The sequence below is a fragment of the Saxophila tyrrhenica genome (genome assembly GCF_035928015.1).
Source record: "Saxophila tyrrhenica strain CCFEE 5935 chromosome Unknown scaffold_11, whole genome shotgun sequence".
NCBI classification, from domain to species: Eukaryota; Fungi; Ascomycota; class Dothideomycetes; order Mycosphaerellales; family Extremaceae; genus Saxophila; species Saxophila tyrrhenica.
This window is the reverse complement of record NW_027041743.1, coordinates 210617-237013: the sequence shown is the minus strand read 5'-3', so window position 1 is coordinate 237013 and position 26397 is coordinate 210617. Positions and strand designations below refer to the sequence as shown.

General features: G+C 55.2%; 11 protein-coding genes across 11 annotated transcripts; 4 read left to right on the top strand and 7 right to left on the bottom strand.

The window, feature by feature from the left end:
- Positions 1–192: 192 nt before the first annotated feature.
- Positions 193–852, bottom strand: LTR77_007130 (uncharacterized protein; the record flags this gene model as incomplete). The annotated part of the gene is made up of 1 exon (XM_064804367.1): positions 193–852. The coding sequence occupies one exon, from the start codon at positions 850–852 to the stop codon at positions 193–195; it is 660 nt and encodes a 219-aa protein (XP_064657137.1).
- A 207-nt stretch (positions 853–1059) lies between these two features.
- ebp2 (rRNA-processing protein EBP2) lies at positions 1060–2364 on the top strand (the record flags this gene model as incomplete). The annotated part of the gene is made up of 2 exons (XM_064804366.1): positions 1060–2008; positions 2060–2364. The coding sequence occupies 2 exons, from the start codon at positions 1060–1062 to the stop codon at positions 2362–2364; spliced, it is 1254 nt and encodes a 417-aa protein (XP_064657136.1).
- A 547-nt stretch (positions 2365–2911) lies between these two features.
- On the top strand, positions 2912–4207 carry LTR77_007128 (uncharacterized protein; the record flags this gene model as incomplete). Its single annotated transcript, XM_064804365.1, has 3 exons — positions 2912–3070; positions 3163–3499; positions 3558–4207. 3 exons carry the CDS (start codon positions 2912–2914, stop codon positions 4205–4207), a joined length of 1146 nt encoding a protein of 381 aa, XP_064657135.1.
- A 167-nt stretch (positions 4208–4374) lies between these two features.
- On the bottom strand, positions 4375–6153 carry PFA3 (palmitoyltransferase for Vac8p; the record flags this gene model as incomplete). Its single annotated transcript, XM_064804364.1, has 1 exon — positions 4375–6153. One exon carries the CDS (start codon positions 6151–6153, stop codon positions 4375–4377), a length of 1779 nt encoding a protein of 592 aa, XP_064657134.1.
- A 1020-nt stretch (positions 6154–7173) lies between these two features.
- LTR77_007126 (uncharacterized protein) lies at positions 7174–8811 on the bottom strand (the record flags this gene model as incomplete). Its single annotated transcript, XM_064804363.1, has 1 exon — positions 7174–8811. One exon carries the CDS (start codon positions 8809–8811, stop codon positions 7174–7176), a length of 1638 nt encoding a protein of 545 aa, XP_064657133.1.
- A 234-nt stretch (positions 8812–9045) lies between these two features.
- Positions 9046–10474, top strand: PUS4 (pseudouridine synthase pus4; the record flags this gene model as incomplete). The annotated part of the gene is made up of 2 exons (XM_064804362.1): positions 9046–9127; positions 9192–10474. The coding sequence occupies 2 exons, from the start codon at positions 9046–9048 to the stop codon at positions 10472–10474; spliced, it is 1365 nt and encodes a 454-aa protein (XP_064657132.1).
- Positions 10475–10757: 283 nt separating this feature from the next.
- LTR77_007124 (uncharacterized protein) lies at positions 10758–11129 on the bottom strand (the record flags this gene model as incomplete). The annotated part of the gene is made up of 2 exons (XM_064804361.1): positions 10758–10906; positions 10973–11129. 2 exons carry the CDS (start codon positions 11127–11129, stop codon positions 10758–10760), a joined length of 306 nt encoding a protein of 101 aa, XP_064657131.1.
- A 310-nt stretch (positions 11130–11439) lies between these two features.
- On the bottom strand, positions 11440–13979 carry LTR77_007123 (uncharacterized protein; the record flags this gene model as incomplete). The annotated part of the gene is made up of 4 exons (XM_064804360.1): positions 11440–12690; positions 12749–13594; positions 13672–13862; positions 13931–13979. 4 exons carry the CDS (start codon positions 13977–13979, stop codon positions 11440–11442), a joined length of 2337 nt encoding a protein of 778 aa, XP_064657130.1.
- Positions 13980–15195: 1216 nt separating this feature from the next.
- On the bottom strand, positions 15196–16337 carry LTR77_007122 (uncharacterized protein; the record flags this gene model as incomplete). Its single annotated transcript, XM_064804359.1, has 3 exons — positions 15196–15357; positions 15409–15829; positions 15886–16337. The coding sequence occupies 3 exons, from the start codon at positions 16335–16337 to the stop codon at positions 15196–15198; spliced, it is 1035 nt and encodes a 344-aa protein (XP_064657129.1).
- Positions 16338–17919: 1582 nt separating this feature from the next.
- On the top strand, positions 17920–18457 carry LTR77_007121 (uncharacterized protein; the record flags this gene model as incomplete). Its single annotated transcript, XM_064804358.1, has 2 exons — positions 17920–18074; positions 18127–18457. 2 exons carry the CDS (start codon positions 17920–17922, stop codon positions 18455–18457), a joined length of 486 nt encoding a protein of 161 aa, XP_064657128.1.
- A 3359-nt stretch (positions 18458–21816) lies between these two features.
- MDR1_1 (GTPase-activating protein) lies at positions 21817–25947 on the bottom strand (the record flags this gene model as incomplete). The annotated part of the gene is made up of 2 exons (XM_064804357.1): positions 21817–24114; positions 24166–25947. The coding sequence occupies 2 exons, from the start codon at positions 25945–25947 to the stop codon at positions 21817–21819; spliced, it is 4080 nt and encodes a 1359-aa protein (XP_064657127.1).
- Positions 25948–26397: the final 450 nt, after the last annotated feature.

Below are 26397 nucleotides of genomic sequence, written 5' to 3'. Positions count from 1 at the left end.
GGCCCACCAGACTTCCATGCACCGGCTCGATCCTTCGCCTGTAGCCATTGGCGTTCCTGGAAAATCAAGGCTGGAGTGCTTCTGGATCTGCTTCGTGTAGCCACCTGGGACCGTGAAGTGGGGGTCGAAGCGACAGCGGTGCAGGCTGTAGCCATCGACTCGACATCATCGTCTCAAGGCTTAACATCTCCCTCAGTCCACCCCATCCTCCTCGACATCCGCTCTCGTCAACCCCCTCTCCAACCTCACCGGCCAACTCCCAAACGGCACCCGATGCGTCACCCTCCCCTTAATCAACGCCAACGGCACCGGCCCAAACAACCTCGAGTCCCGCGACCAAGTCAAATTCTCCCCACCCAGCCAGCAATGCCCCTTGGGCACCTGCAGCATGACCCCCTTCCCCTTCCCCGGCGTATCCCGCAACACAAAATCCCCCGGCATCCCCAGAACCCTCTTGATCGCGCGCTCGCCTTCCTCGATAGGATGGGCGTAGGAGACGATGTCGCCGACGTGAATGTCCCGCCCGCGCCGGTGGTATTTGGAGATGAAGACGACGTCGCCGTAGCTGGCGAAGGAGGGCAGCATGGAGATGCCGTAGCACCAGCCGACTTCGACGACGTAGGTCGCGAGGATGTGGCCGGTGAGGAGGATGCCGAGGAGTATGTAGACCACGGTGGTGGATCGGCGGGCGTAGCGGTCGAGGAGGATTTGGGAGCGGGTGGGTCGGGGGTATGCATTGGAGGCTTTTGGCGGGGGCGGTGTTGATGAGGTGAGCCGGGTGCGCTGGAGGAGCGTTGGTCGGAATAGCTGGTTACATCTTAGGGTTCGTAGTCCTCGCCCGGCACGGAACATCTCGCCTTCCACGATCTCTACATCCCTTGCGTGACGGATGGAGTTGAAGTGAGGTCGACGTCTCTGCTCAATGCGGCTAGTCGCTTTTTGCCTTCAAGTTCTAGATCTTGGCGGGTCCAGCATTTTTTTGGACGAAGCTCGAGCTTGCGACTGCGACTACGACCAACGTAAACTCTTTACCACTGCGCAACAAACCACTGCACAACAATGGCAAAGGACAAGACGCTGAAAGCAGCACTGGAGAGATACAAAGGCGTCGACCACAAGAAGGAGCGGCAGAAGAAACAGCAGAAAGCGGCCGAGAAGCGGAAAAGAGCAAAAGAGCCTCCGAAAGAGGATGAAGGTGAGGATGAGGAAGGCCTGGAGGTCGAGACGTTCAGCGACGATGGTGCCGTAGACGACCAATTGCGCACAGAGATTTCAGCGGAGCTCGCAAAGGAGGGGTTAACGGCGGATGCAGCGCAAGCATTAGAGGAGGATGCTGGGGAGGGCGCGGGCTGGGAGACGGACGAGAGTGAGGATGCGGAGGACGGGGTGGGAGTGGATGCGAACATGATGGAGGATGAGTCTGCGTCGGATGAAGAGGAGGAGCCGTTCCAGAATGGTGGTGCGGAAGTGGACGATCAGGATGAAGAGGATGAAGAGGAGATACCGCTGTCGGACATTGAGTCGCTTGCGGAAGAGGACAAAGGGGATGTGATACCGCATCAACGGCTTACGATCAACAATACGGCTGCTCTACTACGGTCACTGAAGTCTTTTGCGTTACCTTCGAGCTTGCCTTTCTCAGCAGCACAGACTGTGATCTCAGCAGAACCAGTGGAGATACCGGACGTCGAAGACGACCTTAATCGTGAGCTGGCGTTCTACAAGCAATCTCTGGACGCTGTCAAAGATGCACGAACACGGCTCAAGAAGGAAGGCGCGCCCTTCTCACGGCCAGCGGACTACTTCGCGGAGATGGTCAAGTCGGAGGAGCAAATGGGCAAGGTGCGGCAGAAGATGGTCGATGAGGCGGCGAGGAAGAAGGCCAGCTCAGATGCGAGACGGCAGAGGGATCTGAAGAAGTTTGGCAAGGCGGTGCAGGTGGCGAAGCTGCAGGAGAGGGATAAGACGAAGCGAGAGACGTTGGATAAGATTAATGTGCTCAAGAGGAGTATGTTGACCCATATATTTGAGACTTCAAAAGATGCTAACACCATCGCAGAACGACAAGGTGCAGACCTCACTGCAAAAGAAGACGACATGTTCGACGTCGCGCTTGAAGACGCCGCCACGACCGATAAGGCAGATCGCGCAGCGAGACGAGCGAGCGGTGGAGCCGGCGGGCCTGGAAACCGCAAGCGCCAGAAGAAGGACGAGAAGTTCGGCTTTGGTGGCAAGAAGAGGTTCGCGAAGAGCAATGATGCGAAGTCTGCGGGTGACACGAAGGGGTATTCGGTGAAGAAGATGAAGGGTAAGGTCGGGAAGACGCAGAGGCCAGGGAAGAGCAAGAGGGCGAAGATGTCGTGAGTGAAGTGATGGTTTGAGAGAAAGACTATTGCTGCGTTCTAGCGAATTCATCTGAGCGCCACGGCGAGCTGCGCCAGGCACGAATCCATTCACGTTCACATCTCCCTGTTGCCATCGCTTGAGATTGGCATCTCACTGCCTTCAGTGGGTATTTCAACTCTTCGATGTTGATGGGAAAGCTGTCCGAGCGGCAGTAGGGAGGCGAAAGTTGCGTTTTAGACGAGGCGGAGGAAGAAAAGGGCGTGATGCCCTGAAGTCGGCCATGCTGCCAGTCATCGCATGTACCCGACCATTTTTTTCGCGGTACGTACATGTATTCCTCAGAAGCTGTTCATTCATGCTCGTAGCTCAGACTTCAGAGCAGCGCTGGGAGGTGGAGCCTGGCTCACGCTTTTGCAGAGGAAGGTGCGGTTGAGGGCGTGCCTTCCCTCTCGCACGCGTGAAGCGCGTTTGCTGCCTGAAGCTTCATCCACTTCGCGCTTCTTCACTTCATCTTTCGTCTCTCAACTTTCTCTTCACTACAACCACTGACTGTGCTGACGCAAACATGGCGCCACCAAAGCCTACCAAGGGGCAGATAATGATGCTCAAGAACATGGTCATGAGGGATGTGGCTGTTTTACGGTGGAGCGAGGGAGTGACGGACAGGCTGTGCGACACGGGCTGGAGCTCTCAGGAGATCAGGGCGTATATGAACGGGGTAACGGTGGGCGAATGGAGCATTGATGACAGCAAATGTGGTGAGCAGTCGCTGCAATTCACACTCACACCTAAGGGAATCACTGACATGCATCACAGGGAGTGGGCATCCTCCAAGAGAGGCAAGATCTCATATACATAAGAGAGCTTGACGACTCCCTTGGTCTGCGCGAGCTACGCGCCAAAGTGGCTGAAAAGGCTGGTATCACCACCAACGACAAACGCATCCGCCTTTCCATCTTTCGGAACAGCTGCTATGGACCGAACACTGTGGATATCACTCGCCGCTTCCTCGACTCAGGTGCACTACGCCGTCTCGTGCAAGATGACTTCGCGAACAATATCATGAACGACAACTTCCTCAAGAATAGGAAACACTGGAGCGGTGAGGATGCATACCGCTTCTACGTTTTCCTTGCATGCGTCATGCAACTGGGTATGTCAAAAGGTCTGTGTTCTTTTCATTCTACGCATATCGCTGACCCCGAAAACAGGCTGTGTGCTCCCTGACGAGATGAAGCTCTGCTGCGACAAGATGTTGAGCCCCGAATTTGCGATTGCACTGAAGAAGAGGTACTCCCACTACGCTCTCAACGGCTTTGCTTTGGCCCAGCTGTTGAAGGCCTATCGCGTCTACACCCCAGGAGTTCCGGCCGACTACGGCGGCCCAAGCTTCTTCCAACAGCTGCAAACGATGTTCGAACCAACCTGGACGAAGCCCATCGTCGAGGAGTACGGCTGCATCAAAGTCCTTCGGAGCACCATGCCAAACGGTCAAGACGTCGTCGACATCATCCGCAATTTCCCCGACGCTGGGAAAGGCTTCGAATCAATGAGCTATCCCAACCATCTGTGCGCAGCATGCGGCGCGGACCAGAAGAGTAACGGCGAACCGCTCCGCGATTGTAGTGGCTGCGGGGCTCGCAAGTACTGCCCCAGGAGCTGCCAGAAGAAGCACTGGAAGCTGCACAGATTCATGTGCACGTACCCGCGCAAGGAGCTTGAGAGTCTTCTCGACAGCCTCCCGCTCGACTTCCCGAGCGCCGAGGAAAGCCTGGAGGAGGCGAAGAAGAATATTCCCGACAATTGCATGGTGCTGGACTCGATGGGCAAGGACATCCGGATGGAGGAGCCGTCTTCTTGAATCGAGAAGGCAGGTGTAAGCCAAGGCGAAGGCAAGCAAGCATGTCTATCGTTGCTCTCACTACTGCGAACAGGTGTATGCTGGCTTGAACGCATTGCTGAGGTGTACGAGGACACAGGACGTGAGCTCATGAGAGCAATGATATCAATACACTACTGTACACCTACCTAGTCCCCCTTCCTCCTCCCGCGACTCCTACTCCTATTCACACCCTCGCTCCTGCGCCCAGCCGATAGAAAATCATCAGGAATGTCGTTCCAATTCGCCGTCCCATTCGTCCCACGCGCCTCAAACCTCCTTTGCTGTACATCCTCATCACTGCTCGTATCATAGGAATCAACCTCCCCACCACCACCAGCACCGCTATTCCTCGACGACACCCTCGGCGGCAGCGGTTTCCTCCGATCCAACGGCTGCATCTGCATCTGCCTGCCCTCGTCATCCAATTCATCACCGCCATCCTGGTACCTTCCCGGCGGCGGCGGAGCATGATTCACGAAACCCTGCCCAGCCTGCCACCTGAAATCCCTCCTCGGCTCCTCCCTACCGTGTCCAGCACCATCCCATACCGCTTCCTCCCTCTCCCTCGCCTCCCTTTCCCTCTTCACCACTTCCACCGCCTCCCTCCACTCCTGCGAAACATCCCAGCCCCACCCGTCGCCCGTCGAGTTACACACCGGCAGCGGCCAGAAAAACCACTGCGGCCCGAGAACGTGTAGGAGGTTGCGCTTCCAGCCGAGATCAAAGGCGTTGGGCAGTTTGGCGCTGTCGAGTTCGTCCTGATAAGCGGCGTAGCGGGCACGTTCGCGGGCGGCTTCGAGAGAGGCGTAGGATTGGGTCAGGGAGTTCTTTGCTGGTGAGTCGGAGGGGGCGCGGGTGTGGGTGTGGGTGAAAGAGGCTTGGGGGAGAGGTGTGGGGGTTGAGGAGGGCGGGCGGGATTCTTCGCCTTCTTCCGGGCGGAGGATGCCAGGGAGGGCGTTGGCGTGGGTTTCTTTGAGGTGGTCGAGGAGGGTTTGGCCTTCTTCTTCTCTACTTTCTGGGTCCTGGCCGATGTAGTGTCGTCCGGCTCCGTGCGCTGCCGATGGCTCCATGCTTCTCCGTAAGGGGCTGAGGTATCGCGTCTTCTCCAGACTCTCGATCGTAGTTTGTCCACTCACTGCCAACCAAATATGCCAGCCCGTGAAACCCGTCAACACCAATCCTATAATCCCTCCCAGCACCGCGAGCAATATCGCATTGACAATTTTCATCCCCTCCTCCATCCGCTGCGCCTCGGCGATCGTGTTCCACACCCACCATCCACTAACCGCAAAGCAGAGCCAGCAGAACAGCGACGTGTAGGTGAGGAACAAGAGGAAGGGTTTATAGTTATGCAGACCCACGCAAGTAGCGAGCCAAGGGCAGTGATGGTCCATCTTCAGCACGCACTGTCCACAGGTAGAGCAGTGGTGGGCGCGGTCGGGTTTGGTGACGTGGCATTTTTTGCAGTAGCGAGGTTTGCCGGTGGAGGATTTGGCGGTGAGGGTGGTCATGCCATTGGTGCCGCTGCTGTGCGGTGCATAAGAGTGGTCGTCGTGCCGCTCGCTTGTAGGGAGGGCGGAGTAGGTGGAGCTGGATTTAGGGAAGAGGCCGCGATCGCGCCAATCTTGTCGCGGGTCCAGAGGAGACCCGGGGGAGGTGAAAACGGCGACGGTATAGCTGGTATTGGCGAGGAGGTAGAGGGCTAGACCGAGAAAGGCGCTGATGTAGGAGGTCGTGGATGCGCTGCTCCAGAAGCTGATGTTGACTTCGACGTAGACGGCCCATGTCGTGAGGCCGTAGACGAAGGTCAGAGGGAAGTAGGCGAGTGTTTGGCAGCAGCATCTTTCCAGTCGGCGGGCCCAGCTCTTGCGCCGGAAGTTGAGCGAGGGCGAGGAGGGAGGGGAGGGAGATCCGAGGGTGGCCATGTTGGTGGTTTGCTATCGTTGCATCGTTGCGTATGGTATACAGACGTCGAACTTCATTCGTTCGTTGGTGAGAGTCGAAATGGTGCTGTGCTGGACTCTTGAGAGGGCTGGGTGATGAGTAGCAATACCAACAATAAGATATCAAATACAGTCGGCGCTGCTGACGTTCACATGCAACGGATCGTTCGCCGCGTGGCTACGCGATCTCGTCAGCCACAGCAAACGGCGCGGGCTAACCGCATACGGTAGCGATATCGACCTCACCTCGTCCATCGAACCGCGAACGCCTTGAATCGGCAAACACTATCATAAAACAGTTTGCCCTCCAACGGACGACACGAAGGACCTATTCTCGCAACACCCAATTCAAGTCAACAATCGAAGGACCTCCCAGCAATGTCCTCCCACACCCCCTCCCTCTCCGCCCAAGTCAGCAAACTAAACATCAACGACTCTTCCGTAGCGTCCCCCTCCTTTCCCTTTCCTTCAGCCCCCCACTCACTGTGCCAACAGTCCGCCGAAACCGACCCCTCAGACCTGGTAGCAACAGTAGACGACCTGCTCAACCAACTGAGCTCCAAGTTTTCTAACTTGTCGGGGGAGATGATTGCGAAGAGTAAGTGTCCTTTCAACTCAATGGACTAAGTGGTGATGTGGTTGGGACGAAGGGGTGGGCTGATGTTTTGGTGTGGTGTAGTGGACGAGATGAGTCGACGGTTGGATAATTTGGAGGCGACGATTCAGGCGGGGAATGCTCAGAGCGAGGGAGGGGAGGAGAAGTGAGGGCATTATGGGAGGGAGTAAATGGGATTGGGAGTAGATTTAGCATGGCGTTTGTTTGGATTATACAGTTTGGTTGAGACTCGGGAGCCATCGATTCTTGGTGTCTCCTATACATGCCCTCGTCCTCGCAGAGCGTCTACGCAGACTCTCAGACTTCATCCCACCCCCACTCCAAAGCAAAGTCCAAAACAAAATGGTATCATCCCATCCCAAACTCCCCCACCTTATCCCCTCCCCTCACACACTCCTCTTCAGCGCCTCCGGAAACCTCGTCCCCGCCACCCGACTCCCCGGAAACCCCTCCCCCTTAACCTGCAGCCTTACCCTCTCCACCAACCTCCCAACCGGCAGGCTCGGCGCCTGCAGCTCCTTCACCATCTGCACCCTTTCATCATCATCACAAGCATGTAAAGCGTAATGCTGACGGATCAGCGCCTGCGAAGCCGGTGTCGAGGCGGCGTAGACTTTGTGTGTGCAGCCGGCGAGCGCGCAGATCCAGGTGTCTTGTTGGATGGGGTCGGGGGCGTGGTTGAGAGCGTGGGCGTCGGATGCGCCGGGGAGGGTGTCGGGGCCGCCGCCGTCGGCTTGGGAGGTTGAGGAGGGGGAGGTAGGCATGGAGATGCCTTCGTCTAATTCGGATTTTAGCCGGCGGGAGGTGGCAGAGTCGCGGTGGCGGGTGTAGTGTAGTGCTGCCAGTGAGGATCGCCGCCGGCCGTCCGGTTGGTCTTTGTCTTTGGCTGTCGTGAGCGTGCTCCTTGTTGGTCCTTTGGATGATACGTTCGGTTTGAGTCGGAGTGCCGATTTGGCGTTCCGAGGATGTATCGCATCAATGTCGCTGTCTTCGTCGTCTTCTTTCTTCGGAGGGGGTGGTGTCTCAGGCGTAGCGGATTGTGTTGCGGTTTGTGAGCCCGCACGCGTGCGAGTCTGTCGCGATGTCGCTGGTCCAGAAGAGCCAGCTTTTGCAGGAGGCTTGCTGTCCACCTCATTCTTCGTCTGGCTAACCCGCCCCTTGCCCCCGGCACTAGCAACCGAACTCGATGCTATCGAGATGACATCGCTATCCTTCGGCGGCCGGCCTCGCTTCCTCTTCAGACTACTGCTCGTCGAAGTCGATTCCATGGATGGTCGTCTTGCCGGCGCAACAACATCTCTCCCAGCAGACGCCCGACTACTGCCTGTCCCAAACAGCATGTCCCTCGCCCGCGCCCGATCGCTGGGAAATTTCTGCCGAAGATGCACATACAAAGGATTCTTGCTCCACGCGATGCCCTCCTTGCCCGCAATCACGCTCGAAAGCAGAAAGAGCCTATGCTCATACACCTTCTCGGCTGCCTCGTCTGCGGTCGCCTTGCCTCTCATGACCTTGCTCGCGTATAATGCGAACATCTCAGTCGCGCTGTACTCGCCCAGCGAACTACCACCCGGCATTTTGCCAATCTTTCGTGTGGACTTGTAGGTGTCGGCAATAAAGTGCAGCAATTTGACGGCCTCGGTCATGCTGTCGTAGATCGATTTGTAGCTCGCGGAAGGGCTTATCAGAAACCAGCCAGCTTTGCCACAGGCCCATAGTCCAATGCTTCCATCTTCCCAGGCGCCATATGAGAACGAGCGAACATCGGTGATCTCAATCGGCGACGAACGCTGCGATTGCGGGAGATAGAGTTGGGAGAGGTGCTTCGGAAGCGGTCGTAGTCGTCCGGTGACTGTGAGAGGGTATTGCGCGCTTGCATGAAGGAGAGTGGCGGGCGCGTTCTCGTTGTTCGGGTCGGTCACGCTCGCATCGACGAGCTCGAAGATGGGCCATTGGTCGGTATCGATGTCGGCTGGGTCGCGCGGACGGAGGACAGTAGACTCCGGGAGTAGTCGCGGCGGCATCTTCGCGGTCGCATTGATGGTCGCAGTTTTCGTTGTGTAGTCGCGACCACGTCTTCAAACACCTTCGATTCCCCTCTCCCACTCGTCTTGACGCGATGGCTGGACTGGCGCGCTGCATCTGAAAGTGGCATGCTTCGGACCGAGCCGCACGGCGAGATGTTTCCGATCGCTACTTCCTCTTTGGGAGCTCACATTGACAGCGATTGAGTTCTGATATCAACCTCTTCCTCCTCCATGGGCACCCGCTACGCCGCCACTCAGCTCCCCACTCTCGCCCGCAACACCATGGCCTACCTCCCCTGCGAAGGCATCTTCGGTACTGTAGGGTTCCACTCCCTCCACCTCCTCCCATCCCACTAACACACTCTACCCCGTCATAGCAATCCACAAACCGCCCTCCATAACCTCCGCCCAAGTCATCCGCGACTGCCAATCCCACTTCAAATCCTCCACCTTCTTCAAACCCTGGCTCGACCGCGAACAAGCCCGCAAAGACAGCGAATCCCACAACCAACGCCAAAAACGCCGGAGCTGGAAGCAGCGACAGCCGCTGCAGGTCAAGATCGGTCATGGAGGGACCTTAGACCCCATGGCGACGGGGGTGTTGGTTCTGGGTGTCGGAAATGGGACGAAAAGGTTACCGGATTTTATAGGGTGCACGAAGAGTTACGAGACCGTGGTGTTGTTTGGCGCGGCGACGGACTCGTATGATGCGGTGGGGAAGATTATCGGGCGGAAGGGGTATGAGCATGTGACGAGGGAAAAGGTGGAGAAGGCGTTGGAGAATTTCAGAGGCCAGATTATGCAAAGGCCGCCGATTTTCAGCGCCTTGAGGGTGCAGGGGAAGAGGTTGTATGAGTATGCGAGGGAGGGGAAGGAGGTGCCGGTCGAGATTCAGGAGAGGCCGGTGGAGGTGAAGAGTTTGGAGATGGTGGAGTGGATGGAAGGAGGATCGCATGAGTATAGGTGGCCAGAGGAGGAAGCGGAGCCCGAGGCGAAGGGGGTGGCGGAAAAGGTGCTGCATCTTGAAAGCGACGGGCAGGGCGCGAAGCGGAAGCGAGAGGAGGAGGTTGGGAATGGTGACACCGAATCTTCGAAACGGACGAAGGCCAGTCCGGAGTCTACAACACCGCCGACTAATGAAAGCAAGCCGACGTCTAGCTTGGAGCAAGCTCTAGCACCGCCGACACTGCCCCAAGCCCCTCAAGAGCCTTGCCCAGCACCCGCCTGCCGTCTCCGCATGAGCGTCACCTCCGGCTTCTACGTCCGCAGCCTCTGTCATGACCTCGGCGCAGCAGTGGACTCGATGGGGTTGATGTCGACACTCGTGCGAAGCCGGCAGGGAGAGTTTAGCTTGGGAGAAAACGTGCTGGAATACGTTGATCTGGAGAAAGGGGAGGAGGTCTGGGGTCCAAAGATCCAGGAGACTTTGCAAGAGTGGCAGAAGCGAGAGGCGGCCAGGCCTGCAGACGAAACGGAGCCAGCTGATCTGGGAGGGCGATCAGAAAGGAAGCAGCGGCCGATGAAGGGCCACCCGAGGGTGGAGAGTGCGAGTCCTAACAAGGAGAAGGTCTTTGTCCCGAGCTCGAGTCTGCACGACGAGAGAGGTGTTAATCGGAGTCCCAGCCCAAGTCCTAGCCCTACTCCTGAGGCGAAGAGCTAGCATAGAATGACTGAGCTGTAATATGATCCATCTCAATGACCAGTTTTTACGAGAAGTCAGTACAAAGGGGGTATTAATGCTGCAAAAGCTACTTGAACGCCTCCCCTCCGTGAACCACTTCGTAGGTCGCTGCCCCGTCATCGTCACCCCGTCACGAGAGTCAGTATCCAGACCGCTCCCTCCTACTTCATCCGCTCCGCGTTCTCCAATTCTTCATCGCCCGTGTGTCTCACCGCTCTTACCCTCCACCCCAACTCCCCCATCCCAGCCGCTTCAGGGCAGCCTACGGCAACACCTCATACGCCTGATCGTTCCACTTCTTCCTATCACTCAACAGCCAATACGCCACCGCGCCCACGATCGGGAACAGGAACACGAGCACGCACCACAGAATCTTATGACTCGGAGGACGGCTGGACTTGAGGACTTCGACTGTACACACAGTTCTGTCAGCGCGTGCTCACTAATCAGAAGGCTAAGTAGGGTGAGAAGGCTTACTCCAGATGATAATATCCAACACGAGAACGATGAAGCCTACGATGCCGCCGCCGGCGCCTTGGGCGCCTGGGTTGCTTAGGGTGTGGATGTCGGAGGTGGTGGGGGCGGCGAGGGCGAGAGCTGCTAGGCAGAGTTGTAGGAGGATGGTGGATGCCATGGTTGTGGGTGTTTGGTTTGGTTGTATGTTGGAGAGGATGTGGGAGTATGTTGGTGTGGTTGTGGTGGTGTTTGTTGTTGCCTCGCTTTGCCCCGCGTCAGCCCGCATCCTGCCAGGGAAGGCTGACATGTGACAGGTCGGTGGCCAGGTCGGTGGCGTTGCATTCAACCCAGGTCGTTGCAGGAGTTGTAGAGCTCAATGTTTACCTTAGTATTTGACTTAACTTGCACATGAATGATAGCGGGGACAAGACACGATGTCAAAACACGACTTTGTGTATAAAGATGACTTCGCTTGCAACCCCTCCGCCTCAGCGTATAGTCGCACCAGGTCCCGGCGAGAGGGATTGCACAGGATGGCTCCTATTAACCCCATACGCTTCATCCGGCACAACAGTCTGTCCACCATCCTGATAAACAAGCAGCTGCACCTTTTCCCGCCCCAACTTCTCGCTCTTCACCGACCGCACTGTCACCGGGAGCTTCAACGTAGCATGCGTCGCGACACCAGCACAAGTATTGCGCAGCGCCGTATCAGGCGGGTTGGAGGTCTGGGCGAGGACGAGCATGTCGATGAGCGACGACCAGCTGTCACTGCCATGGCTCTTGCGGTTCTTGCGCACCACGAATTGGATGTGGTAGAAGACGAGGGCGATGTAGATAAAGACCACTAGCAGGGCCAGCTTGTACGCTAACCCGCCGATGCGCATGCCGTAGCCTTCGAGTGCGATCTGTAGGGTGTAATTCTGTCCGTCTGCATGTCGGTAGAGTATATTGGGCAGAAGGGTTGCTTTCTTTCGGATGAGGGCAGACCACACGCCCTCCCACTCTTGCTGCGCATAATTCCAGCCCGAGACAGAGGCATTGCTGCTGTCCTGCGTATTGAAGACCGTATCGCGATTCAGTGCCCAGGCGTAGTTCTCTTCCCAGCCGAGGCGAGATAGTCCGTCCGCGACAAAACTCGTAATAACGGCGTTGATCTGCTCAAAGTGCCAGGACTCCGAATAGACCTCGAAAGGTACCCACGCGGCGCTGTCTTGCTGGGCCAGCACGGCATCTAGCACTGAAGCCAACGTCGTCCAGCCTGGCCTGTCTGGAGAAAGTTCGGGAGTGAGGATGTCCAGCCATGTTGGCGAGATGGATATTTGTCGCCAGTTGGCTGGCTTTTGGAACTCTGGCGATGGTCCCAAGAGGGTGGGCTCATTTTGCGAATCTCCTGAAGGGGCAACGTCGTTCATCCATTGTTTCAAATAAGCCAAGTTCTTGTCCCCTAGCTGCGCTGCCTGGTTTGTTGTGATTTCCCAACTGACCAAGCTTGTGACATGTGTGCCGGGCACCCAGTCGGCTTGGATGGAACAGGTGACGTCCGATTGAAATGTACTTGCATTTCGAATGATAAGGAATGCGCTTGGGTAATGGGAAAGCGACGAGTTGTAGTTGGTCATTGACGGAGAAGAAGGTATGTCGACCCATTGAGTGGCAGTATGCGAACTCTCGACGATGGGCACGGGGATGTAGTACGCACCCCACCGGCTGCCTGAGTAGTCTGGTATAATCGGGAACTGTGCAGGGGTAGTATGAGTAAGACAGAGCGCACAAGCTAAATCGATATGGACTCACTGGCAGATACTGCTCGTTCTCGCTCGGAGGGTCACTCGGGATGCCCGCCGTATGATCTTGGGCCAAGAAGCATTCTGTGCGGACCACTGGAACTTGGGCTTCTACGCTTGCTGTGGTGCCGTTCGAGAGGGCGTATGCGTACTGATGCCTTACCCCATGGTTATTCGGTCCGATCACCAACCGCAGAGCTTGAGGCCAATTCACGGTGGCGATGTGGCGAGCGAACACAGCTATGGCGAAATTACTGGAGACGGCCCAAGTACGCACGGCGTCGACTGCGTAGATCGAGTTCAGTCCATCGGCCCACTGCAATGTTATGTCCTGGACAAAGGTTCTGGAGTTGTACGTCACATGATGGCTTGCTCCAGTGGCAGGAGCGTCAAAGTATCTTTTGAAGTGTGGGAAGCCAGCCCAGGGGCACGAGGCGTAGGTCCAGTCCATGGTGTCCAGGATGCTACGATCATCCGTATAGTTGAGACACAGCTCGTTCCCGATGGTCCCGATATCGAGTTGAGATGGAGAAAGGTCTCCATTTAGCCAAATAGATGCCCCAGCTGCAGGCCATTTTGTATGCCAAGTCGGTATGATCAAAATAGCAGAAGACGGACCCACGAAGAGCGCGACCAAAGAGCAAGTAATTATGAGCCAAGCGAACAGAGCGCGCTTGCGGATGCTGGCAATGCCTTTACATCCAGCTCGAAATTCATGAGACCTGAGGTAGAGGAAGTCCGAGAATTGTTTGTGCGAAAAGAGGAGGCCCAGCGGAAGGCCGCCCTTCTCGACAATCAAGTTCTCCCTGACTTCGTCCATGATTATCGTCGTGAGAGAAACGATCACAAAGACCTCCTGTCGAATGGTCAGCCAGCCATGCTCTCGCGTGATTCTCTGTGTCTCCATGCTCGGGATTGAGCGTGGCCACTCACGTAGAGCTTTGCTGTTACCTGCAGCGCAAGTCTATCGATGCTCTGCGCTTGTGGCGTGGCAATACCGGCCAGCGTGCTCCCTATGAAATACTTGGCGAAGTTGAACCAGAACAAAACAATGGTCCCGAGCGTGGGTATTGCGTGAACTGCGAGCTTGAGGAATATGGGCACGAAGCCAACAGGAAGCACGACTGTGGTCGTCAGTCAGATTCATCCCGACTTCGGCACAGTATTTGTGCGATGATGCTTGGTACCTCACACGCTGCAACTTGCCTTTGGCTTCCTCCTTCGCAGGCCCCCAGATCCATCTTTTGGGGACCCTCCCGACGTCTCGAAAGAACTCTTTAATCCTTGCCCAAAGGCTTTTCCATGGTACGCCAACCCTGGCGGATTTCATCTTCTACTCTTCTTCCTTAAGCGAAGCGGCAGCACCTCGCACCCTCTCTCATGGTCTTTGCAGGATGATCAGCTGGACCAAGGGCGACAGGCATAGCTCATAAATCAAGAGCGACCAGCCTTAAACGCCCTGCGAGGCGGGATAGGAGGAGACCCCCCAAACCACTGTCCAAGGATCGGCCAGATCATATATACGTTGACCGTGCCGATCTAGGCATGCATCGGGAAGTGTCTGCACAGATTCGGAGCACGGAGGTTCGCACAAGGCTGAACATCTGGGCACTCGTTAAAAGATGTGGCGGATCGAGTTCGCGTGGCACTGAGAATCTCCAAGTACCGGTGAAAAGCAAAGACGACGACTAGCGCTGGAGTAGCAGCAGCTCCTATACGTCGGCGTTGGTGTACGAAAGGACAATCATTCGTGTCGTATCCCAGTCCGATTCAGGTCCAGGACATCACCGTGACCTGCAAGACCAGCGGGTACCTCATCAGGCTCATCAAAGCCACCACTGCAGACTACGCTTGCTTGTCTTGCACTTCCGGAGGCTGATATGATTCGGCCGTTCTCCAATGTGATTCGGCTGTCGTGCATTGTGGCGTACAAGCACACCATTCTGGCCATGGAGTCGTGCCAACCTGTCCGCACGATTCGGCACGAGCGGACAAGGCTGCGGCTGCGCATCTGAGATGCATCCTCGTGGCTCATCCCGCCGCCATCGAGAAGGCAATAAGGTAAGGCTTCTTGTCGATTGGTGCAAGCGATGTCAAATCATGTCCGTGCTCTGCACTCTCAAAATGGAATGGTGGCTTGTTCCCCTTCTTTTATCGCCGGTTTCGTCCCTTCTGCACCCACCGCGCTGAGATACGCCTACCCTTTCTTACTTTTATACGTAGGTAGAGGCGACTTCGGGACGACCTCTTTCTCAAAGTTGTAATACGATAGACTTACCTTGGCGACATGGTCACTTGGGCAGATTGACGGATGATGACAGAGATACCATTGGATTCAGCATTGCCGATGGAAGATGAACCATGCTCTCGACAAAACCGGTAGTCACAACAAGATCTTCCATCTCTCATCCTCTGCTGTCCCCGTCTGTCTCTGCGCTTGTTGTGTAAACGCAGCGCTCATGCAGTCCCATTAGTGCCCGCCGTCACTTCGACTCCCCCAAAAGCTCCGTGCATGGTAAACGTATGATCCAACCAGGCCAGGTCAACAGCAGGAACACTCGAGCTATTCCAAAAGAACCGGAGTGCTCGCTGGGCGCACCATGCCGGATTCTCATCTCCCTATTGCACCCTTGTCAGTTCCAGAACCCCTCGGAGAGGCACGGCACTTACTATCCAATGCCCAGATTTGGGAATCACATCAACCTGAAGATCTGCAGCAACGGGCTCAAACAACTGCCGGATAGCACCAGCAGGAGCAAAACTTGCCTCTCCTCCGATTGCCAGCACCGGCATTTTCAGCTTGCCTTCACTAATCTTGTTCTCGAAGTAAGTTTTGTCCGGGAATGCAGCAGCGAAGTACATTAGCATAGACCTCAAGAAGCCGGGCTTCGAGATCGAGCGGGTATAGATCTCGCTCAGATCATTCGAGATTGAGTCCACTCCGCTGTAGGACGAGTGGAAGAAATACCAGTCCAGCATTTCTCGTTCCCTTCCCTGGATGAAGAAGCTTGCGGCTTCTGGGACGGCGAAGAACGCTAGCTGCCAGTTTTGATACAGATTCGGAGACGTCACTTCGGTTGTATACCCATATCTGGTTTCATCGTTGGCGTCAGTACTGACTACAGAACAGTTTTCGTCGATACCTACCCAGGCAGCGGATACTCAGCGAGTATGATCTTTTCAATCAGCTCAGGATTCTCCAACGCCAACGACGCAGCAAGTCCGACACCTTTGTCATGAGCAAAGACAAAAGTCCTGTTGATGTTGAGGAAGCTCAAGATGGCCTGAAGGTCTCCTCCTGCGGACAAAGCAGTGTAATTATCATCGTCGCTCAAGCTCGAGTCGCCCATGCCACGGTTATCCGGAGCGATCACGGTATACTTCTCAGCAAGCAACGGTCCGATGTGTGTCCAGGTCCGCGAGTGCTGAGGGCAGCCATGGACGAGCAGGAGCGGCGGCTTGCCAGACTCGGAGTAACGAAAATGGATGGAAACGTGCTCCAGTTGGATTCTTTCATGGCCCCATGTGTCGAACGGTTGGAGAGCATTCCCCAGGGCCGCAAGAGCGAATGCTACGAAAGAGATTCGAGAGACTCTCATGATCGACTGATGTGAAACAGAATTTCAAGCTTCAGAGGTTGAGAGTGCCCGGCCAGAGGCATCTTATACAGACCAATTTGTGTAGCAACCAGCCCCGTGCCCATCGTAAGAGCTTACCAAGCGGCTAACTTGGCGTATGTGCGACTCCACCGAGGCTGCTTGTGCTCAGAAGGGAAGCTCTTGTTGTCGTTGTGAGGCTTCTAGTCTGACCAAGCTCTCGCTGTGAAGAGAGAATTCGCACGTCTTTAGCCATTGGAAGCATTGGATTGCTCACTTTACTCAGCAGCTCGAGCATAACCGCTTTGAGTAGGAGCGCACGCCGAGTGTTCTTGACACACTCTTCAGCCACAGCAGCACGCTGGCCTTCTCGAATAGCTACATCTGCGGTTCTTCTTGCTATGCCTATATAGTCGATCGACTCAACCGACTCAACCGATCGCAAATTTTAACAAGAACATATCCACATACCTCTCCACGAGGCTACCAAGGACGACGAAGGCCATCAACAAATACGCCAGCCCAGCATGGCCTGCAAACCAACAGCCTGTTCAACAGTCCTCTACGCCAACGACCCAGGCCGCCAAGTCGACATGGACTACTACCTCTAAACACACATGTCTCTCTGCGCCAAAGTCTAAGCTCCTCACGGTCTGCAGCGCTGGGAAGTGATCAATTTCGAGAGCCGCCCGGATGGTTCGCGGCCGCCCTACGCCGTGCAGGCGCTGTATCACTGGTCAAGGCAGGAGGATCTGGAGGTGGTGAAAGACATGGATGTCGGTCGGGTGATTCTTGAGGATGTGGAGAATTTTAGCAATAATATGCCAATGTTCTTAGCTGGGAGGTGGACTTCTGCTTCCAAGTTGGGCATGGCTCGGTTTGAGCTAGTTTGCCGGGGGTGTCCTATGATACCTGTTTTGTCAATCGTAGAGCCAGGAGGGTCGCTTCTGACATATGATCGGACAGTATTTCGATCACATGCAATTCCTGCAGGTTGACGAGGACCGAGTTTACCTTGATTGTCCACTGTTGATTTCGAGCTGAGAAGAACATTGAGAAGATACTCCGGCAACACTCGTTCTCTTCTAGCCATTCAGCCGCAAGCTGCTATGCCACTTTGAGTGGACCGACCAAGCGAGACCAAGCGAGACCAAGCAAATGCTAAGGCCAATAAAGCTCCCGTGGGGAAGGCGTGTTAGACTGCCGCGAAGCTTAAAATATCTCGGTCCACATCAATAACACGCGCTCGTTGCTCTTCCGCAAAGACGACACAAATTCGCTTGCCATTGGCTTCAAAGACAACAACCCAGCCAGTAGGAGAGGCGAGAGTTTTCTCTGTTCAATTTGCACTATCGCCGCGTGGCCAGGAGGCCTGAAGCAGACGACCAGATGAAGACGACAGCATGAAACCTGTTCCGCATTGTGGCTTTCAACCAGCCGCTATGGAATCTCATTCTCGTATACGGATAGTGCTGCCTGATTTGACGCACGGGTAAGCTGATGATATATGTTCGATGAAGTCTGTTGCTCGTCTTGCTTAGACTTCGACCAAAGTCCAACTCCATACAAGACCCAATTAGTCAACATGCAGTTCCTCACTCTCGCTACCCTTTTCTTCGGCTCTGCCTTCGCAGCCAATCCTCAACTCGAAGGCCGCGGCACCAAGTCCGTCTGTTCTTCTGTCGGCTCATGCGTCGCCAAAGCAGGCAACGCTGCGGCCATCACCTCCTTCTGCGACCGGTGAGTGTGATCCAAGCCCCTGGCCGAGCGACACTCACTCACAATTGATAAGTCACAACGGCGTTCCCACCACCACAATCTTCTCCGGCACCTCGACATTCACCTACTCGGAGAACTGCGGTACCGAATTGCAGCCCTCGGCGTCCAGGAACCATCACCACGCCCGCGCCGTCCCTACTGCGCCCAGCTGGGAGGCGCCCGAGTGGGTGAAGCGTGACGCCGCCGCCATCACGCCGCTTGTGCAAGCTCCTGAGAAGCCGCGCTGCTTGAAGAAGCTCTTGGATGGACACCTTTCGAAGGCTTGTTCCTGCTTCACTGACAGTACCGTCACTGTTACTTCGCCCGCGAGCGTCGTCTCGTCGACTGTGTACTACTGTTACTAGTTGTATGGTGATCTCGCAGGTCCAAGAAGTATGGAGAGAGATGAAGATGCTCCTGAGACGGAGTGTTCAGATATGCTGAGGACGCAAGGCTCTGCTAAGAATTAGCTCATCAACTCAAGCAAAGCATAGCATACCTCCATGAATCACGATGGCAAGTTTTTTCACGCATCAATTCCTGGGAAAGCCATCGTTGGCTCCATGTGGCCAAAGAAGCGGCACAAAGGAGCCTGACCGGCACGAGCACAGTACTGTAGCACTTCCCTACCCTCCGTCATCCGCGTCACATGCTGCAAGTATGTTCGATAGAACTGTTTGCCGTTCACTGCAAGGTCATCTTTCCTACAACGAGAGTGGTGAGTTTCTGCCAACGGACGTATCGGGTCGGTCCTGTCCACACCGGGCTTGATGTGTTCGTGGACCAGCGTGTTCGTCTTTCATCAGAACAAATCGTCTTCGTCCTCACAAGTGATGATAACCGTTACTTCGCAATAGAGACGTAGCGGCCCTTCGTTAGGATGTAGACGCTGGTGAGTCTTCCGTAGCCGGATGCATTCTTGGGGGTAAACTTGCGAACGACAAAGGCTTCCAGAGCACATGGCGGTCCCCAAGAAGGCTGTCAAGCTATTCCAGATCGACTTAGCCTCTCTGACCCTCATTTGAGGTGAAGCGTAGGCCCGACCTCGTCTGGTTTGGCGGGGGATTGCCGATGGTTGCAAGTTGAGTTGAGGATATTGGCCAGATTACATTCCATCATCCAGTATAGATCTGTCCAGACTTACTCGCGCGGCTGAACTAAGTAGTAGCAACATTACATCCATGTTTCTGCTTCGCCTGACAGTAACCGTATCGTTGCCAGAGTCGATCGGATATCATACCAAATACTCAGCAATCATTCAGAGGTAAACCACCCGTCAAGAGAGCCGTCAGGTTACGGCGAGGATCTGTAGAAAGTAGTCGCAAGTATCCCGGGCTTCATGCACAGGCTAATCATGTCCTGGGTTAGATCTGGAAATGGCCTGGTGTATACATTGCTCCCACGCTGCACATTGAACTGGCGAGACTGCCCGGTCAAGGACCGTCATTAGAGGTAAGGCTAGCTACTATAGCGGCAATACCTCGGCAAGGATTCAACAACAGACTTTTACGATTGAGAATTCTTCGTCTACCCAATCTGCTGGGTGTCTGGCTATCGCCTTCCAGCGAGTCGGGTATTCCACCAATTAGTCTTGGGCAATGTAGCAAAGTGGTACGTTTGCCCTTCGCCTCGCTCCACCATCTTGTGGTGGACAGCTATTGTCTATGTCGATATACAGTTGCTCACACCTCTCCAGGTTACTGCGTTTGACTCGAACGAGCTCATGAGCATTCAATCGATATCAAATCCCTTCGGGGGCGTAGGTTCGAGTCCTGCCATTGTCGATTTTTTGTCTACATCAATGGTCCTGTTGATTGGGAAGTCGTCAATAACGTTCGACGGTGTCTGTTTCGGCCTTTTGAACCCGCTTGAAGGATACCGGCCAGAACTGTCGACAGCCCATTACTCGAACACCTTCATTGAATACTCATTGTTAGGCGAGTTGTATACTTTTGCTTACCCCGAACGCCAGACAATCGATCCGACGGTCGATAATCACCCACCGGGCACGATCCAACGATAGGAATGGGTATGCGTTGGCTTCAGAAGGGTTGCCATCGACTGTCTGATCAGTCGTCTTTTGCTCCGCATATGACAGAATTCGGTGTACGAAACTATCGATCAACACATCATTCAGTAAGGTATTTATTGGCCGAAGCGGCTTATACGTTGTAGCAGTGAGCAACTTTAGAGCAGATCCAAAGGATGTACTTTCATCGAGAGTCAAAGAGATCGTGTCCAATACGCTCCATTACCCTCATTACAAATATCGTTATGTCATGCCGTATGCCTTTTTTTGAGGAAATGTCTCCTTCTCCCCTCCCCTACACTCGTTTATCGCCAATGACCTTGCGCCACACCATTCTCATCTCCTTGGTGGTGGGCTTTCGTACGTGGCGTTCTTGAGGGTGACGTCGTCACCGCTGTACTGGCTGATCGGAGCAGCAGTCGTGTTGGCCACAGTGCCGTTCAGATACTGGCCCATCGATACTTGCACGAGCGTGCCATTTGTGCATCTTGAAGTTCACGGTCAGCAACGATCTCTCGTCACGCTGTAGCTGAGCCACAGAGGAACATTGTATATTACCCGTAGTTCATGGGATCGAAGCATGCTGTTCCGCACGCCTCCTGCCTGCGCCCATTGACGACTGGGCACAGGTACTGGTCGCCATAGCAGGTGTAGTTGGAGGTGTAGTACTTTCAAGAATCCGTCAGTAAAGTGTCTCAGACATTGTCTAAGGGAGGATATCCTGCTCACCGGGACATCGCCGCAAGTGTATATCGCCGTCTTGTTGACAGCGATAGGCGCTACGTATTGAGGTGCGGCAAGTGCGGTGGACGCTAAAGCGGCGACAACGGTGAGGAACTGCATATTGGCGTTTGATAGATGGATCGGTATGGAGTATGCAATTGGTGTGCGGTGATATGAGATGAAACGACAGTTACCTCGAACAACCCACCGTGGCGGCTACCTGGTTTTGTAGCAATACTTACTTTTGCCGCAGCATGCCGCGGAGTCTTCACTGCGGTCCAGCCAGGACGTCATCTCCAGCCCAACAGCTGGATTTGAGCTTCTCATGTAGGTGTCGGCATACGCAATCAGTCCGCGGAAAGGTTTGGGAGCCTCGTCACAGTGGAGGTGCCAAGGTCGGAACTCTGTCGCCTCTTGCGCCTCTGCATGACAGACGCAGTCTGGACCCTGCAGTTCGCTTTTCGAGATCCGTGGAGCCGTGCCAAACCACTCCTCAGTACTGTAGCTGACAGGGAACTGGAGTTGATGGTGTTATCCTCTCCCAAGCAGGAAATGTCCGTTCACTCCGCACATGATCTAGACGAGCCTGGAAGAAGGCCACATCCGCTGGATCGGTTTTTCGCTCCCGCTTCTCAGTCGATTCCGGATCCCCAACATCCATGTTCAAACCTTATGTCCTAAAGTTCGAAAGATGGCTGGGAAGACTGCATCATTCGCCCCAGAAGCAGAGGCACACGTGTGAGTGGAGGCGGCGAGGCGGTGTTGAGTTGGCGGTGCTGAATTTGCACATGAGCTAGCGTGGAGAAACAGTGAGCCAATCAACAGGCTGGCTGTGAACACAGGGCTTGAGAAAGCGAACAGCAGAAGTGCGGTTATATATATACCAGATGTAATGCTACCTCAAGATCAAGCGGCGTCTCGCCAGCTACTCCACCAACGCCTCGCTGAACCCACATAATGTACCACAACTTTCTACGCGTTCTTCCCCAAACTCTGCAAGTTCACCAACTCATAGTACCGTCCGCCTTTCGCAATCAGCTCTTGATGCGTCCCGGCCTCCACGATCTTGCCCGCATCGAACACATAGATCATGTCCGCTTTTTGAATAGTCGACAGTCTGTGAGCGACTGCGATCGTCGTGCGTCCCTTCGCCGCCTTGTCCAGCGCCGCTTGCACAACCTTCTCGGATTCAGAGTCCAGGGCACTAGTCGCTTCGTCAAGCAACAAGATCTTCGGATCACGCAGTAAGGCTCTTGCAATGGCGATCCGTTGTTTCTGCCCACCAGACAACATAGATCCCTTGCTGCCGACGACGGTGTTGAAGCCATCGGGCAGGGAGAGGATGAAGTCGTAGATATTGGCGTCCTTGCAGGCCTGATCGATGGATGCGTCGGGTACGTCTTCAGGCTGCTTGTCGGCGCCGAGGAGGATGTTTTCACGGATGGTGCCTTGGTAGAGTGTGGGTTCTTGCGAAACGAGGGCCAGGTGGTTGCGATATTGGTTGATCTTTAGCGATGAGATCTCGCGTCCGTCGACGTAGACGCCGCCGACGAGCGGGTCGTAGAAGCGCTCGAGCATGGCGATGGTGGTGGACTTGCCACAGCCGGACGCACCGACTAGAGCGACGTACTGGCCGGGTTTGACGTCCAAGTTCAGTCCGCGCAGTACGGGCTGCTCTGGACGCGTGGGGTAGCGGAAGTGAACGTCGCGGAACTCGATGCTGCCTTGCATGCTGCCCACGTCTTCGCCTTCGGGACTCCAGGTGTCGATCTCCGGCTGTCTGTCGAACAGCGTCTTCATCTCAGACGCGGCGTGCTTGGCCTTGCCCATGTCTGGAGCGAATGAGAATATCGTACCGGCGCTTTGAGAGCCGAAGATGACTGCGCTAAAGCACAGGAAAAATTGGAACATGTTGTACTCCCGGTTGCCGATGAGAGTGCCACCATACCAGAAGCCGAGCGCAATGCACAGGAACATGGCGCTCTGGCTCGCCGCATATAAGCTGGATGACTGGATGATGGATTTGAGCGACTTTGAGCCCTGCGAAACGAGCTGTGCGTGGTAGTGCTGCCACACGTCGTTTTCTCGAGTGAGAGAAGCAACAGTCCGGATAGCTGACGTGGCCTCGCAGGCGTAGGAAGCAGACTTCTCGTACGCAACCTTCGCACGTTGCTGAAAGCGCGCCAGCATCCAGAATCGGAAGAATCCACAAGCCAGCACGATAGGCACAGTGGAGATGCAGACGAGAGCTAGCTTCCAGCCAACGGCGAGCGAGATGATGAAGGCGACAATGAGCGTTACCAGGACTTGAAGGATCGTGCCGAGAGTGACGCCAGACATACCAGCGAGATGCGTCGTTTCGGTAGACAAGAAAGAGGTCAGGGCACCGGCGGTGTTCGTGTCCTTGTCGAAGAACGAGATGTCCTGTCGCAGCATCGAGCGAAAGGAGCGGTCGCGTGAGCGGTGCACCAATCTCTCAGAGCAGTATGCAAAGACGACGCCAGAGGCAGCGTGAGAAATCAGTTGAGTCATGGCGAGCATGAAGTACATCCAGCTCCAGAAGTCGATCCTCGACCGCAGTTGACCGTACTGCGAAGGTGGAAGAGAGAGCGCGGTGATGGATTTGGCGAAGAAAACAGCTTGCACGGGGTTGCCTGCACCTGCGACGACGGACATGGCCAGACCGATGAGCATCTGCCACCATTCTTGTCGGTTGAAGGAAGCAACAAGACGCATCAGCGTCCAGAGCGAGTATTTCTTCGCCGGCTCCGATGGCTTGCCTTCGAGAACTTTTTCCGAGGCCGACTTGCCGGTCTTCGTGCGACGAAGCTCGAGATCAGCAGGGTCAGAGTCGAACGGCGCGCCTTTCTCGGATACAGGTGTCTTCGCCGTGGCCATGAATCTGCCAGACCGATCGTCGAAAATCATTTCTTCCTCCTCGTCACTGGAAGAGCGTCGGTCATCCTGGTGCTGCTCGTTCTCTTGCGCGATGCGCTGGGCTTCGACGAGGTTGTAGTAGGCGCCTTGCTGTTCGAGGAGGGCGTCGTGCTTTCCCTGCTCCACGATGCGGCCTTGGCTCATCACGACGATGTTGTCTGAATGCTTGATAGTGCTGAGTCGATGTGCGATCACGATGGTAGTCCGGCCTTGAGCGGCTTTGTCGAGCGCGGCCTGGACTACGCCCTCGCTCTTGGTGTCGAGCGCTGATGTTGCTTCGTCAAGTAGAAGAATCTTCGGGTCGCTGACAATGGCTCTGGCGATAGCGATACGCTGGAAGCTGTTATTACAAGCTCAAGCGGGTTGTCATGGTTGTTCACTTACCTGCTTCTGCCCACCACTCATAAGGAATCCGCGCTCTCCCACGTTCGTCTCGTAACCCTCTGGTAATTGCGTGATGAAGTCATGAGCATTTGCCATCTTCGCGGCATGCTCCACCAGTTCCCGGTTCTCTTCATGCGGCTTGCCCTCGTGCTGAGTACCAATCAAACCGTGGGTGATGTTGTCAAAAATGCTGGTGGCGAACAAAGTCGGCTCCTGCTGCACCAGGCTGACCTGCTGTCGGAGCCAGCGTAGGTTCAGGTTTTGCACATTTGCTCCGTCAAGTAGAACTTGACCACCGACTGGATCGTAGAATCGTTCTACCAGGCCGACTATGGTACTCTTGCCCGACCCCGAGGCTCCAACAAGAGCAGTGGTCTTGCCAGCCGGCACAAGGAGGTTGACGTTCTCCATAACAACAACTTCCGGGCGCGACGGGTAGATGTGTCTGATGTTGCGGAGCTCAACCGTGCCATCAAGATTCTTCAGCTTCTCACCTGCCTCCGAGTCCGGATCCAAAGGCGACTCACGATCAATGGTGGAGTAGATCTTTGATGCCGCTGCAACAGCAGTCGTGAAGGCTTGGATGAATGGGGCCACGTTACCGAGCGAGAATGCGCCAATCATGATGGTCAACAGGATAGTCAGGACATCCGACAGCGACATCTTTCCAGCCACCAGATAGCGAGAGCCTTGCCAGAAGGACAGCGCGTAGTTGAGGTAAACGTAGCACATGAGGAAGCCGATCATGGATCCCAGGATGGACTTCATTTTGACAGCCTGCTTCTCCGCCTCAGTGAGGTGGACATCGTACTCCTTGGCCAGCTTATCCTGCGTGCCGAAAGCGGTCGCGTTGCGGATGGAGCTGATGACTTCTTCAGCCACGGTACCACCCGCGGCATACGCTGCAAGCGACTTTTTGTTGTACTTCGTGATCAAACCGCCGAGAGCTCCCATGGTGAAGACGATGGCGAAGATCGTTGAAGTAAGAATGAGCGCCAGCCTCCAGTATTTGATGAATGCGATGATATAGGCGGTAATGAAGGTCGCGATGGCTGTCAACGTCAGGCCGACCTTCTCTGATATGCCGTCTTGAATCAAATTCGTGTCTGCCGTGATGCGAGTAGTGATCTCTCCGGCTCCAAGCTTGTCGAAGTAGCCAATGTTTTGTCGTAGAATCGAAGCAAGATAGTGCTCTCTGATCTTTGCTGATATATGCTCGCCAGTGTAGATGAAGCCAACGGTGGCGACGTAGATTGTAACAAACTCTCCGATGCCCAGATAGACGAAATATAGCACCAGATGCGCGATCTTGTCATTGAACTCCTGGTGCGTGACCGTATGCTCGACCAGGTAGCCCTGGAAGGTGCCAGCCAGCGAACCAAAGACAACTGTCATTAAAGGCATGACCGCACCACCTGCGATCGCGCAGATACCCGCCAATGCCATGATAAGACAGTCGTTCCGAGTCGCGTACCGGTACAGCATCATATATGTCACCTTGACAGGCGGGATATCAAGCTGCCTTCGCAAGACGTTGGCCTCATGCTCCGGCAGATGTGCGAAAGGGTCCTCGCCTTCTTCCACGTCTTTCTCCTTCTCCGCCTTGGGCTTCTTAGAGTCTAGCCGTGTGAGCGGCGGCGCGGGCTCGTTGGGTAGCTGTTGTGGGAATGGAGTCTGACCCATCGCTGCCTTCTCTTGATCGCCGACATCGATATCTTTGCCCGAGCTGCCATCGTTGCTCGAGCTGTACTCGACCGGCTTTTCCAGTAGTTCGCCGCCCATCGTGTCGGTGGTAAATCTGCTCAGCAGAAGAGGCTCTCCGTGGCTCTTCGCCACTTCTTGTATGCGCGTGAGATCTATGCCAAGGACACAGTTCCTTCGAATGTTTCGGCGGCGGAGCGAAGGATGGCGTGGGTGATGGCGTGTTTAGTCAAACAACACCAGCTGCGCGGCTCCTCCAAGGGATCTAAAGAAGGTGATGGTGGAGAAGAAGTGAGAACGGAAACGAGAAAGAGCAACAGGCGAGTGGAAAGGGAAACGAACTTGCCGCCTTTCGCTTCGAATGCAAGTGATCATTCGGGTGCTGAGGTTCCCGAGCGCAGATGGATGCAACTGTCCATGTGGCGTCCGTCCGTCAGTGCGTAAACGCCGATGAGACGGTCAAGCGAGCCGTATGCATTTTATGATCTCGCAACATGGCCCGCCACTGTGTCGTTCGGACACTATGCGAGA